The following is a 13,138-nucleotide window of genomic DNA, read 5'->3' as shown; positions in this document are numbered from 1 at the left end:
TTTTGTGTACAAAGAGAATATTACTAATGTTAATATATTGACATTCTTGACATTTTGACTTAAAACATTCATAATATTAAAGTGATCCTAAATAAACTCATTAGCTAACTAAGTTAGTGTCTGTGTCAATGAAACTGTAGAGTGAACTGGTGTCTGTTTGACAACTTTGACAGATGCTAATGTTTCAGTGACATTTCAGAGGTCACTTATATTCATGACAATTGTGGCATGCACAAATGTATGTATTTCTACAATGATGTTAGACAATTTAGATAAATTAAGAACATTGATGAATATTCAATTTGATACAGCTAAACATTCAAACTTTAGATATAAAAAAACAAGCTTATCAATTATGAATCAATGACTTTTCAACATAATTGTCACCTTGTAAACCACAAATGAATGCTCAATCAATTATAATCAGTACAAATATAAACCAATGTTATTCTAATGTCAATGTAATCAACATTATAGGTTTCATTGGGATTGTAACGTTGATACAAGGTTCATTGAGCATTGATAATTCAATTTGAAGCATAATGATGATTCAGATGAAATCATCATTAAAACCAAACCTTTGTAATTGGGGTGCAAACAGTACACAATCTACCATGAGATATTATGAGTATTCCACCTGAAGTCCTCTGTAAATACTCAGAGCGGGATATGATGTAGTTCCCAGTTCTACCACGTGGTGGCGCAGACACATTGTACATGCTGTACAAGATATGTATGGTCCATATGTGTGCATATATATATATGTAATATATATGTATATATATATATATATATATATGTAATATGTAATATATATATATATTATATATAAACAAAGAGATAGATAGATGTCTATTTATTTATCCGTCTAAAATCCTGAAAAATGAATTAGGGTTAGGTAATATGATCTAACAGACAAACAAGCAACATTTAGGAGGCTTAAAGAGAGAAACTCAACTTTAATAGAAACTGTGCCACAGTGTATTTAATAGGAGGCAAATTCACACCTCTTAACAATAATCTCAGTTTCTCTGAACGTCATTTGAATTTTCACTGGCCCTGGCGCTCCGCACCAAATTGATTATAGTGGATATTCCAACATATCATGTAGGAAGGATTGGTGTAAGATACTTATTAACACCATCAATACACCGAGCAGACTCTGTAGGCGTGGTGAGGAGGGCCATAAATACCGCCGTGCCTCAGTCCGGACGCTCTTTCGCTCCGCTCCACACAGGCTGGGAAAGCAGCAGAGACACACCAGACCTCAAGTAACACGAAGAGGTCGCAAACACGCGGAATTAACTCACACAAACTCATCGAAAGAAAAGGGAGGAATATCTAGAACCAGAACAAGTGGGACGGAATACAACTGTCTTTCCTAGAGGTCACTGAAAGATTTGACATGATGAGGATTTTCCATGTTGCGCTCCTGCTGGTTCACGCCTTGGGTACGTTACATGTGCGCTCTTGACGCGCGTGTTTCTTCTCTGTTCAGTTGGATCATGATGTTTGTCACTTTCTTTTTGTGGCCACCTGCGTGACACTGTCTCTTCTCGGCTGTCAGTGTAAACCTCCCTCAGCATGACGGAGCTATATGTCCTGTAAACGTATAATCTTCAAGGCAACGCTTTTCATGATGGAAGCTAATGGGGTCATCTCTCTATTTTAAAGCATGCTTTATGTAACTGGATACATTTATTTTTAACTCATATTCTTGCCTGACATTAGCTAACTGTCTGTCCATGCATTTTGTACGTGTGTATGAGACACAGAGCGTATGTGCCAACTCCAATTTGCCCTCCCGCTACATTTCGCTTCTAAAGCTCAGAAATCTAAACTGCTCCGGTGAAGGGGGGACCTTGTTTTCTAGCTCCATCCCCACTTTGGGCCAGTTTTCCCTCTGCTGAAGTGCCCCTGAGCAAGGCATTTATCACCCATCAACCCCTCTACATCTGAGCCTGTGTATTTCCTAACAGGGAATCACTAAAATCCCCAAATCCGCCTGGAGCTTTCTTGTGCACAACATGTTTCAACTTGCCCATAGAAGTCCGCCCACCTTGGCACACTAACCTGAGTGCATAAGTTGTCCCCTAGAGGAAGACTTTTCTCTCTGTGTTTTTGAGGTCTAACTGTTCCATGCAAATGTTAAGGTTTTTAACACTTTTTCTTCTCTCCTCCAGTGGTGTCCAGACTGGTCAGTAGCGCTGCAGTTGACAGATATGAGGGCGACAGGCAGAAGCACACATCTGTTATCACCCTCATGGACACAACTGTGGACAGGAGGACAGAGGGGAGCCGAGGCATGGGTGCCACAACAGTGGAGTATGGTCAGGAGGGCGAGGCGGAGGAGTACAATGATGAATACTACTATGAAGACGAGTATGGGGATGGCATGTCTGGAGACTATGAAATGGAACTGCCACGAGGTAAGGCAGCCACTTTTGTCACAATTTCTCACCACATTTTTTCCACATACCCCTGAAATGGAATTGACTTTTGCTCTGTTTTGTTGGTTTAGTTTCCATGTCAAGCAAACCAAAAGACCCGTCGGCCATCCTGGAGGCTGAGAGCAGCGAAGGAAAGAGAAGGAGAGGAAATGGAAGAAAGAAGGGCAAGGGCAAGGGAAAGAAGAGGAATCCTTGCCTGAGGAAGTATAAGGATTTCTGCATTCACGGCACCTGCCAGTACCTGAGGGACATCCGCGCCGCATCCTGTGTGTAAGTATCAATCCTGCATCGACCTGCACACCATCTGCAACACAAGCCAATTCATTATTACTCACCCATAAATTACTTCCTCTGTCCTCTTCGCAGGTGCCACCCGAATTACTCTGGTGAAAGGTGTGAGTTCATCACGCTGCCCGTGCAGTCCCCCGAGGGCTACAACAGGACCACGGCTCTGGCAGTGGTGGCGGTGGTGCTGTCGTCTGTCTGCCTCACCATCATAGGCCTTTTATTAATGCTCAGGTGAGTAAAACACACAGAGAAACACACAAACACACTCATAGATCAAAGTGCTTCGCAAATAATAAGATAAACACAGAAAATAGTCTGAAAAAGCTCCTTTTCTCTTGTTTATTTCAGGTTCCACAAGCGGGGAGCGTATGACGTAGAGAATGAGGAGAAGGTCAAACTAGGGTTAGCGTCCAACCACTGAAGAGACAAAGAGAGGTGAGTTAGAAGGACCAGGGCTGCAAACTCACACAGAGAACAACATCTATATATTCTGTCTTATTCACTGCTTGAATGAAATGCTCATTGCCTCTGTTTCGTTTGTCATGTCAGGCAAAGACGCAGAAATTCTACCTCAAAATATAAAAAGAGAAGTGAACTACAAGCAGGAGGTCCCGGATGAGAAATGAACGTATAACGTGAAGAAGGGGGAACAGAGGACGTCTGCCCGATGTTCTGCCAGACGTTCAGAGAAAGAACGGGCAGCTGAACGTATTCCTGATGGCCTCGGAAGAAGACGGCCCGACTGGAAACTGGAATACCGAGCGGCTGAGGGGGATGGATTGGTGATGTGACGAGCACGAAGAAACGAGAAGGAGGAACACGTCTAGACTCTGTGCTGCTTCTTGACTGTGTAAAAAGAAAAGTTTCAAGTGGAACTGATATCTTTTACAACAATGAGAGCTCAATCTGGAAATTTCTTCTTTTTTTTTTCAACAGACAGCATTTTATATTTTCCTGCACAAGGCCATCATTTGTTTGTTTTTCTTTTGTTCTTTTTGTGTGTACAGTAAACAGTATATTTATAATTTTAATTTATTTATTTAAGCTAACTGTATTTATGGAGATTTTTAACCACCTTCGGCAGTTTTTCAAATAATAATGTTACAGTTGTTTTTATATTTCCTATTGGACGATATTTATTTATGAAACAGAAAAGCAAACGATTCAGAAGCATGAAGTATTTCATGAAAAGAGCTTATAGTGCATAGATATCTGACTTTTGACTTTAATTTTGGCACTCGGTAGATGATCAATAGCACTGTGACTAATAAATTGATCATTCAATAGACTTTTTTTAAAATTTAATCTTCAGGGTAATGCTTTTCAACACCCTGCTCACACTCACACAGTGACTCACATTCACACCTGAAAGCTGCCCAGTACAACCAGTCGGATCTGTCGGCCACTGCGTGGCTCCACTGTGGGTTCAGTTCTTTGCTCAAAGAAAAAGGGGTGGTGGCTCGTTCACTTTCCCCACCCGACTTTGTCCTGCAGGTTCGGCGATCATTAGGCCACATAAAGGCTTCTTGCTCTGCCTCGGTTTTATAAAGACAGATCAACATAGGTCAATACGATAAGCCATGTAGGCAACGCAAAAACTGTGCTCTCAGCATCTGTTCTGCTAAGACACTTAAAAGGGAGTCGAATATTAAATGCACTGTAGCAAGAATTGGGTATAAATATGTCCCATGTTCATGTCTTACCATCATTAGAGGAGAAACTGTTAAGCTGTCAAGGAGAAAAATGTGAATTCAAGTGTTCTACCCTTTCAAATCCTGCCCTGCAGTTTTGAAGTGATTTTTATTTGTGATTTTTTTTTTCAGAGAAAAATAAAATGGGATTATCTGAATTCTCGACTCTTGTAGTTCCTCCATCAGTATGTCTCACATGAGTGCCACATGAACCGCTCTGTGTTCTTAACATATTTGGAGTCTCAGATTTTGCATCATAAGGTCAAGTTTATTTTCACTCCTTCATTGGCTTCCTGAGTGGGCCCCCGCATTTATGCTGTTCTGGATAATGACAACACCGGTGTGTTCTTTTGGCCCATTCAGGAGCTGTAATTATAGTAAACATAATATTTTTATTTCCCCTGACTCTGACGTGCTAGCAACCGCTCTTAACCAAAGCACCTGTATCCTGGACATCAGCGCTATTATGTTCAGTGCTCAAATTTATAGTCAGTGTGTGTAGATATGCAAACTGGGTAGACCATGGAGTATATGTGGATACCAGTGTTTAATCACAATGTTTAACAAATGACTGCTGCTAAATTAATAGCTTTCTCAGAGGCCTTTCTCATTGGACCACCTGGAAAATGAAGACGTAATTCGTTTCACGTGTTGACAACAGTATCATCAGTCTCACTGACAGATCAATCATACAGTATACTGGGTGCAGTCAGGACCCAATTAGTGTGAGTGTGTGTGCTGAGCCACGGGGGAACAGATGTGAGGTGTAGCGTATGAGCCAGGGAACACCTGATGTTCAGCCACAACACATCACGCCACACGCACCACACACCATTACTCACAAAGCCAACAGATGTCATGTTCAAAGACACACCAGCGAGTGTAACATCAGAGACCTCAACCAGCCTCCGAATGCCACAGGCTTCAGAGAGACCACATACGGCAAATGCTGGGATGCAACAATGCTGTCATGGAGGCCGCATGCAGGTTTAATGGAGCTCAGGACAGTCAAAAAAACCCAGCTGGACTCAAAGGCAGGTTGAGACACAGCCAAATGTTAGTCACCCCTTGAAGTCACCTCCTACACGGATGTTGTTACACCGGCACTGTATGTAAGTGTGTGTGTGTGTGTGTGAGTGGGAATGTGGTAGAGTAATGTCTCAGCGCTGACTGTGTGGGTTAAAGGGATTAACCGAACCATTACAAGCAAAAATCCACAGCAAAACACGCATGTTTGTTGTTTGTGGATTTGATTCCCATACTTTCTATATATATTGAATAAACAAGATACTATAGGACTCCATGTTCACAGAGGGGGATGGTAGTTGAAGACAGATGTTCAGCTGAAGGGTGTGGTTCCTGTTTCTGGATGTAACTTTCCTCATTGCATTTGTTGAGAAACTGAAAAACAGCAGTTCAGCTTTTAACGTTCATTGAGTAGTTTTCGGGAGAAAATATGCTGACAACTGTTGTTTCTCAATTGCAAAACAATGGAGCTAATTTCCCACTCTGCGTTTGTCACAGGATTTCATACTCAGTACGTTCAGGGTGTAGACGTGTATTTACAAAGCACACACATGTGTCTGTATGTGTGTGACAGGAGCTGGTCATTTACAGTAGTGGATCCACCTAATCCTGGCCTCTCAATGTCAAGTAGCAGAGCACACAGAAATAGTGCCGTGCAGTCATGCTCACATAGCTGCTATTCCCGGGGCTGATGGCCACCAAAGAGCCAGAGTGCTGAGAGAGACGGGAGTGTTTTTCTGGTGGACCACAGCCAGGGACTAATGTCCAGTATGGTGGTCCATCATCAGACATCAGGGCAGCATCACTTCTGATTTTTCCATGTAGGGTTATTAACAGCTCGAGTAACTTGTCCTCGTCTTCTGAATGCTTTTCGGCGTTCTTAGAGAGACTCGAGGAGGATTTTTCCACAGCTCAGAAGGCATTTCCTCACAGGTTGGCCAAAATTCTGTGGAAGCCACAAAATTCATTGTGTGCCAGATGCCTGTGAGAAACATCATCATCGCTATTGTTTTTGGTCCTCTTTTGTCGTTGTTATTTTCCTTAAAGGTGTGCGCGAAATTTGGTTCACACACTCACATCGCTGTTCAAAACAAAAAAATGCCAGTAGAATCACCTGTTTCGCTGATTACGGATACTATTCATGCATTTTCAAATAAATATGAATTAATAACATTTATTCATAAATCATCAATATTAAAAATGTCTCTTTTTATGAAATTATCTAAATCCATTAGAAAAGTAAACCTTGTCTTGATACATTGCCAGACAGACTTAAGTACTACTGTAGCAGCTCTAACGGATTGGATGAGTGTAAGGAGGGTGAGTTTGTTGTGAAAGGTGCTTCCTGCCCTACTGGAGACACAACAATGGGTAGTTTCCACACTGATATGGAAGTACGCACGCCAACAGTTGGAAATATAATTATTCTCTTACCGGATATCATCAACAGGAACACATTATTACCTGAGATTAATTAGTGTGTGTGTGTGTGGGCCCGTCTGCTTTAGATGTCACGGTACTCATTGGTCTTTCAGTGAAATTAAATTAGTTTGCTTGTATGTGTTTGTATGATGCAAGTTCAAGACCCCCAACTGCTCCTGTAAAGTCAAAATGAAGCGCCAGGCCGACGTCAGTGTGCCACTCATGCCTGATTGATGAAGTGAGGACAGGGATGAAGCCACTGTCGCATGACAAGATGAGGCCGCGGCGGATCAGTGGGTTGTTCACAATCTATGTCGCCCCGTTTGCACAGTGCAAGACCGCCAAACAGGAGGAGGGTGGGGAGGCTGACAGGTGACAGGAATGAAGAGACAGAGTGAGAGATGAGGTCGAGAGGGTAACATGAGAGGGGGAGAGAGACCAAGCGAGAAGGATGAAGACTGGGTCAAGGTGATAACTTCTACTTAGTAGGGTGCTGACTTGTCCTCGCCTGGGTGTGGATAAAAAAGATTAACGTGTCAGTCATGCGGCTACTGCCAATCATAGCTCTTCCTGGCCTAGCTCTTTATTTTTTTATTTACCCTTCAGTTCCTGTGAACTAGCCTCTTTTTCTATATTCCTGTCCTAAATGCTTCCCTATCCTCTCCTCCGTTTCCTCATCCTTTTCCTGTCTCCTGTTTCTTTTCCTTTAACCTCAGAAACTGACTCATATCCCCAAATGCAGTCTTATAATTTGGAAAAGGCACACGACTGTACATGCAGCCAAAGTGACCCACAAGATGCAGAAATATTAAGTAATGAAAGCAAATTTTTCATTAATTTAAAGGATATTTATTGACTGACCAACACCCCTCATTTGTTAGATGAAAACCAGTCATTTTTGACTCATGTCTACTCCCTCCACTACTTCATCAACCTCCGCTACCTCTCAACCTCAAACATAGTTTTCTAACCACTACATCAAAAGCTACAAGGGAAATGACAACATGTTGCTGCTAACAAAACTGCCACTACCTCAGAGATACCAGTATGAACAAACTGTTATGTCTCTATGGTCTAAGTTAATCAACTCCGGGCTCTAGCTCTATAGTGGCATAAAAACACAAGAGAGTTATTAATCTGATTATTAAAATCAGAAAGAAAACAAACAAGAATATCTTCTGACATATCAAACTATTCTTTTGAAGTAAAATTGTTCACATTTGAGTGCTTGTTGCCTTGGCAACATTTGTGGTTTTTGGTACCAGAATTAGGGCTGGGCACTGAACTTCAATACTTTTATAGCACAGAACAAACTGCTTGGATTTTGAGCCAAGGCTACACCTACACAAATATCTTTACATTTGACCATACATAGACTCTACTTGAGCGGTTTCAACTTCAGTAAATCTCTCATTAGAATACCTTATTTTCTAGCCAAATATTTGACCACATACCTATTGTATAGCATGCAGGAACAGGAAGCTCATCTGTGCACAGTTCATTCAGGACCACTTTTGTCAAAGAAGGCTTTTACTGCCTAAGCAGTAATTTACATTTGGCGGTATGGTGTTAGGAAAAATAGTAACTCATTGTCAGTGTGTAAATTAAGTTACTGCTATGTGTGTAAAGTTTCCGTTAGTCTATGCATGAAACTTTAGATGAAATGTCTCGTACTGCATGCACATTCCACTCCACGAGTTCCTCTCTTGCAGTATATGGCCCCTCGGGGGAGGAGGAACTTGTTTACCTAGTTTAGCACACACATAGGTTAAAAGCAAACATACCCATATAGGATGCAAAGAGCATTGAACCCCTACGCACTCACGTTACACAACATGTGACCTTATCTATAGGAATGTAATCACATGCTGTTTTATAACCCCATGTATACAATAAAAGGAGCAAAGAGGGAAGTCTGTGTTGGAGTTGGCTGATGCCAAGTGAAGAGCTTACAACTCTAAGACCCTGCACGGACTTCCCTTGCTGCAAGTAAAACTCAGATTTGGGTCCAAGCCTTGTTTTTGTCTGACTGTGGGTTTGATTCTTATTCTATCAGCGCTATGTTATAGTTCTGAACCTAACATATGGCTCTGTTCTGGGAGCTCACTGCCCTTCCACATGCTCACGTGGAAAGCCTGAGACGGAGACAGCACACCTCCCCGTTCTTCCATGTGTCTACATGGAAGATTAAGGCAGGTAGAGCAGCACCAAGAACCCAACAGAACAGAGCAGGCATCAATGACAACAGAAATGATATTAAATAAATCAGACGCAAGGAGGAGCTGGGGTGGTGGTGGCTGGCAAAGCGGCTGGAAGAGGAAGCAGGAAGAGTAGGCAGGCTGAGCAGCTTAAATAAGGCGCCCTGTTTGAGATTCCAATGAATGCATCGCGGGGAATCAGCTGAGCGTCAGCTGATGTGGGCCGATCTCGGGAACAGTTGTTGAGCTACCAAGAGAGCTGAGCTTGACTTCGTGGCCTGCCTGAACTAACGCAATGCTCCATTAGGCTGGCTAGCATCCTCTGATAGCATGTTAGACACTTAGGGAACCATGATACCTTGTAGCATCTATTGATAGCCTACATGTCAGGTGTTTAGAAAACATCGGGAACTTGTAGCATCTACAGATAGTCTGCATGCAGGGCGTTTACGGGACATCAGATCGTCATGGCTGAAAATAACCTGGGTTACACTCTACCCATCTAAACTGCATGAAAACTAAAAAGTAGTGTCATAGTGTACAACACTATTTTCTTTTTGTTAAAATGGATTTCATAAAATCTGTATTGAAAAAAGTATCGTTCAGGAGTAGGTATTGCATGATACCCCGTCTTACCCAGAATTCCTTTCAAAATCAACCAGGAATGGCGGTTAACAGTGAGCTTTCGTGTGCAAGCAGTAGTTTAATGCATCGTTCACAATTGGCTTCTGCGCGTGTGTACAATTGTAATCCTCTGCAACAAATGCAGACTGCATTAATACCAAAAACTAATGTCCTGTATTTGCATCACAAAATACAAAGAGGCAGTGTGGCAACTCCTGTAAAATAAATGCCAGCCATAACTACTGTAATTTCATAAATTTTGCTTCACATAATTGCTATTTGAACAACTCTTAAAGGTAGAGTAGATAAAGTCAAATTCTTCTTCTTAGGATCCCCAAAAAAACATGTTGGCCTCTGCTCACAGTGCTGCTCTCTCTGTTGTTGAAGAAGCAGCTCAGCTCAGTTCTGCCTCTCTCCATTTGCTCCTGATGCCAGCAGGAGCTGGGCCGGGATACCAGCAGATTCCCCGCTGCTGATGTCACCCTGCTGGACAGATACTTGTTATGTATCATGGTCACACTATTAAATTCTCACTGAGGTCTATTTAGGCCCCAAGGAGGCTGATGGCCGCATCACATTACTTGCTGGGTAAGATGAGAGGAGAGACGGACAGAGAGGGACCAGAGTTGGGTTATGAGGGGACAAGGAAAGGAGGCAGGGGAAAGGAAGGAACAGAAGAGGAGCAAAAGAGACAAGTCAAGGGAAAGCGACCATTTATCCAATCACCATTGTCATCTGACACACACACACAGACATACGCTGAACAAAATAACTCACACAAACAACAGCATACCGGCAGATAGACAGGAAGACTGGATGACCGCATGCTTGACTCATCTGTTTTTTCTACCCCTTACAGTATGCCATGTGGTTCTCTGAAATAAAAATAAAAAAACTCCTCCCATATCCGCCCAGCTTGCATATGTGTGTGCAAAATCAGGCACCTAATGGTGGTTTTAGAGGATTAGCACAACACGTGCTGGCTGGTTGAGCTGGCTGACACCGCAGCTTACGACAAAGGAGGGGTGGCAGGATGTCAGAGAGGACAGCAGCAGGCTCTGCTCTGCTCACCGCAAGGAGTGGGCTCCAGGCATTCTTCTCCGTGTTTCCTTTGTGGTCGGCTGCTGTTGAGACTGAAAGAACACCTCACCCCTCCACTCCACCACCACTACTCCTCACTCCACTCCAAAGGCAAACACTTTAAGCAATCTTTATTGTTACAGACTGATGCTGAATGGATAGTAAAAAAAAAAAAACAAGATGGAAGAGAAATTCCTAAGCCCTGTGTGTTTCAGGGGAATTCATGGGAGGAATATACCTGTGCCTCCAATAAATCAGTAACAAAGGAACAGTGTTCATGCAGTGTATCAAACACAGCATAATGACAAAACTCTGCTTTGACTGCTTGATAATACCATCCCAGACATTCAGGCCAGCTGATGAAGTAATACAGTAAGTCAATGAGCAAACTCTGTGACTGTGAGCTCTGACTTCTGAAGCTTGTCTCTCTGAGTGTCCATGTTGGTTTTATTCGTTGCTTCTCTTTCATTTTGTGGTTCAAATACAGCTGCTAATATTAAAAAGATAAGAGTCTTCAGCCATGTTAGCTGCTGCATGAGGCTCTACTTACAGAACAGTGGTGCCTTGAGGTAAATGCTCACATTTGCACGTGAACTTTCTTACCATTTTTCAACATTTGCTTAACAATAAAAAACAGATGGACCTTTAGGCTTTCCCACAACAGCTGTGCCAGCCCTACAAACTATAATGTATGTCACTGAGTGAGTGACGGAGGGATAGAAGTTACACCATCGGGTTACAAACAAATTATTTCAAATAATAAGCTTGTCTCTGTGGCAATAGTGAAAGCAGAAATGGTCAAATGTCCTGGTTCCCTGTAGCTTCGTCCAGACTCCTGCCCTGTAATCTTATCCTTTCCGTCATTACCCAGAGTTCATGATCATAAGTGACAGTAGGGATGTAGACCACTGGTAAATACAGAGCTTTGCCTTACGGCTCAGCTCCCGCTACAGTTCAGTGCAGTGACTGCGTCACTGCTGTCACTTCTCCAGTTAAATGAAAAGCCCTTTAGGGTTTTGTATATGATCCAGCCATATCCTAGGTTTTGACCTGGTCTTGTTAATCAACAGAAAATACAGTGGAGGGGAAAGGCAATGTAACAAATATTTGGTCATATTGAATGTTTGCTGGCTGGCGGTATGAGATGAAAAGTGAAGGAATCACTAAAATAGTTACAATTCATCCTCAAAGGGACATTATTGTCAATACCAAATTCAATTCCAGTCCATCCCATAATTGTTGGGACATTTCACTAAAAACCACATGAGCCAACCTGTGGCGCTAAAAGAAAAGTCAGTTTGTCACCAAAGTCTTGGGGATGTATCATCTGGGAACCCTGACTGTTTGTTTAGACTCGAACAAAGTGTTGGACCAACATGCTGACCAAGCCACACCACTTGTGTTTGATTGGCTTAATGTACAGCCCTTTGATAATTTTAAAGTAAATAACGAAATTATTTTCCCACTTTTGGATTTCTTCATTCATCTCTCTGACTCCCAAACAGATTCACATTCCCCCCTGAGGCCGCCTAAGCAGCCCACAGCCTATTAGAGGGGTCCATGACCTCAGCAAGACTTTCCTCTCTGCTGTTCTCCATCTAACCGTCATCTGTGTTCCCTCTCTCCTGTCTCAGCCTCAGAGACAGTGTGGGAGCTGTTCAGAGAGCAGGAATGCAGAAGGAGAGCTCAGAGCTCAGCTGCTGGAGGAGAGGGGAGGGAGGAGAGAGAGGGGATTTTTCCTTGGATGAGGTCATGGGTGATGGCACTCTCAGAGCGAGAGCTGAGCTCGTGGCTGACACGCCCCTGACCTCTCTCACACACACACACACACACACACACACACACACACACACACACACACACACACACACACACACACACACACACACACACACACACACACACACACACACACACACACACACACACACACACACACACACACACACTTAGAGAGAGAAAGGGCTGAGCCCATGGAAGCAGAGAGATGACATCGAGTTTTCATCTCTGCCTATTACACCATAGCTAATCTCCCAATCCAGATTTTACTTCTTGATCAACTCACCACACACGACAGCCAGCTTTGCACAAGGCAATAAAGTCAAACCCCCAGTGGGACACTTTTGTTGGCTCAGCCATGTGAAAAGCCCCACTAAAATCTACCCTATTACTGGCTGAGAGATGGAGGTGATTAGTAATACTACAATTAGCATGTTCAGCACACTCATATGTACTGACACAGCTGATTCAACAGCAATATTGCCTCATCTTGAGGAGTGATCTGATTTGTGTCACTGTACTGATTGGCCCATAAGCAGCCCTGGCCGGTAGCAGCTGTCGAGACGGTAGGATGATGGTG

General features: G+C 42.9%; 1 protein-coding gene across 1 annotated transcript; it reads left to right on the top strand.

The window, feature by feature from the left end:
• Window positions 1–1,221: 1,221 nt before the first annotated feature.
• On the top strand, window positions 1,222–4,587 carry hbegfa (heparin-binding EGF-like growth factor a). Its single transcript, XM_069696942.1, has 6 exons — window positions 1,222–1,451; window positions 2,184–2,429; window positions 2,522–2,720; window positions 2,817–2,969; window positions 3,087–3,173; window positions 3,288–4,587. Exons 1-5 carry the CDS (start codon window positions 1,406–1,408, stop codon window positions 3,157–3,159), a joined length of 717 nt encoding a protein of 238 aa, XP_069553043.1. The 5' UTR covers window positions 1,222–1,405; the 3' UTR covers window positions 3,160–3,173; window positions 3,288–4,587.
• The last annotated feature ends 8,551 nt before the right edge of the window (window positions 4,588–13,138 follow it).

The sequence above is a fragment of the Brachyistius frenatus genome, unplaced genomic scaffold, assembly GCF_029030835.1.
Source record: "Brachyistius frenatus isolate BFR_SWC_R1_liver_20210118 unplaced genomic scaffold, ASM2903083v1 Contig_22, whole genome shotgun sequence".
In the NCBI taxonomy this organism is placed as follows: Eukaryota; Metazoa; Chordata; class Actinopteri; family Embiotocidae; genus Brachyistius; species Brachyistius frenatus.
This window is presented reverse-complemented; position numbering and strand designations above follow the sequence as displayed.

What these genes read in the sequence shown, in the direction of transcription:
- hbegfa (XM_069696942.1), top strand. Translation starts at nt 1,406, where the DNA reads ATGATGAGGATTTTCCATGTTGCGCTCCTGCTGGTTCACGCCTTGG. An exon ending in TGAAATGGAACTGCCACGAG is followed by an intron (nt 2,430 to 2,521) that starts GTAAGGCAGCCA and finishes TTGTTGGTTTAG; the next exon opens with TTTCCATGTCAAGCAAACCA. An exon ending in ATCCGCGCCGCATCCTGTGT is followed by an intron (nt 2,721 to 2,816) that starts GTAAGTATCAAT and finishes TCCTCTTCGCAG; the next exon opens with GTGCCACCCGAATTACTCTG.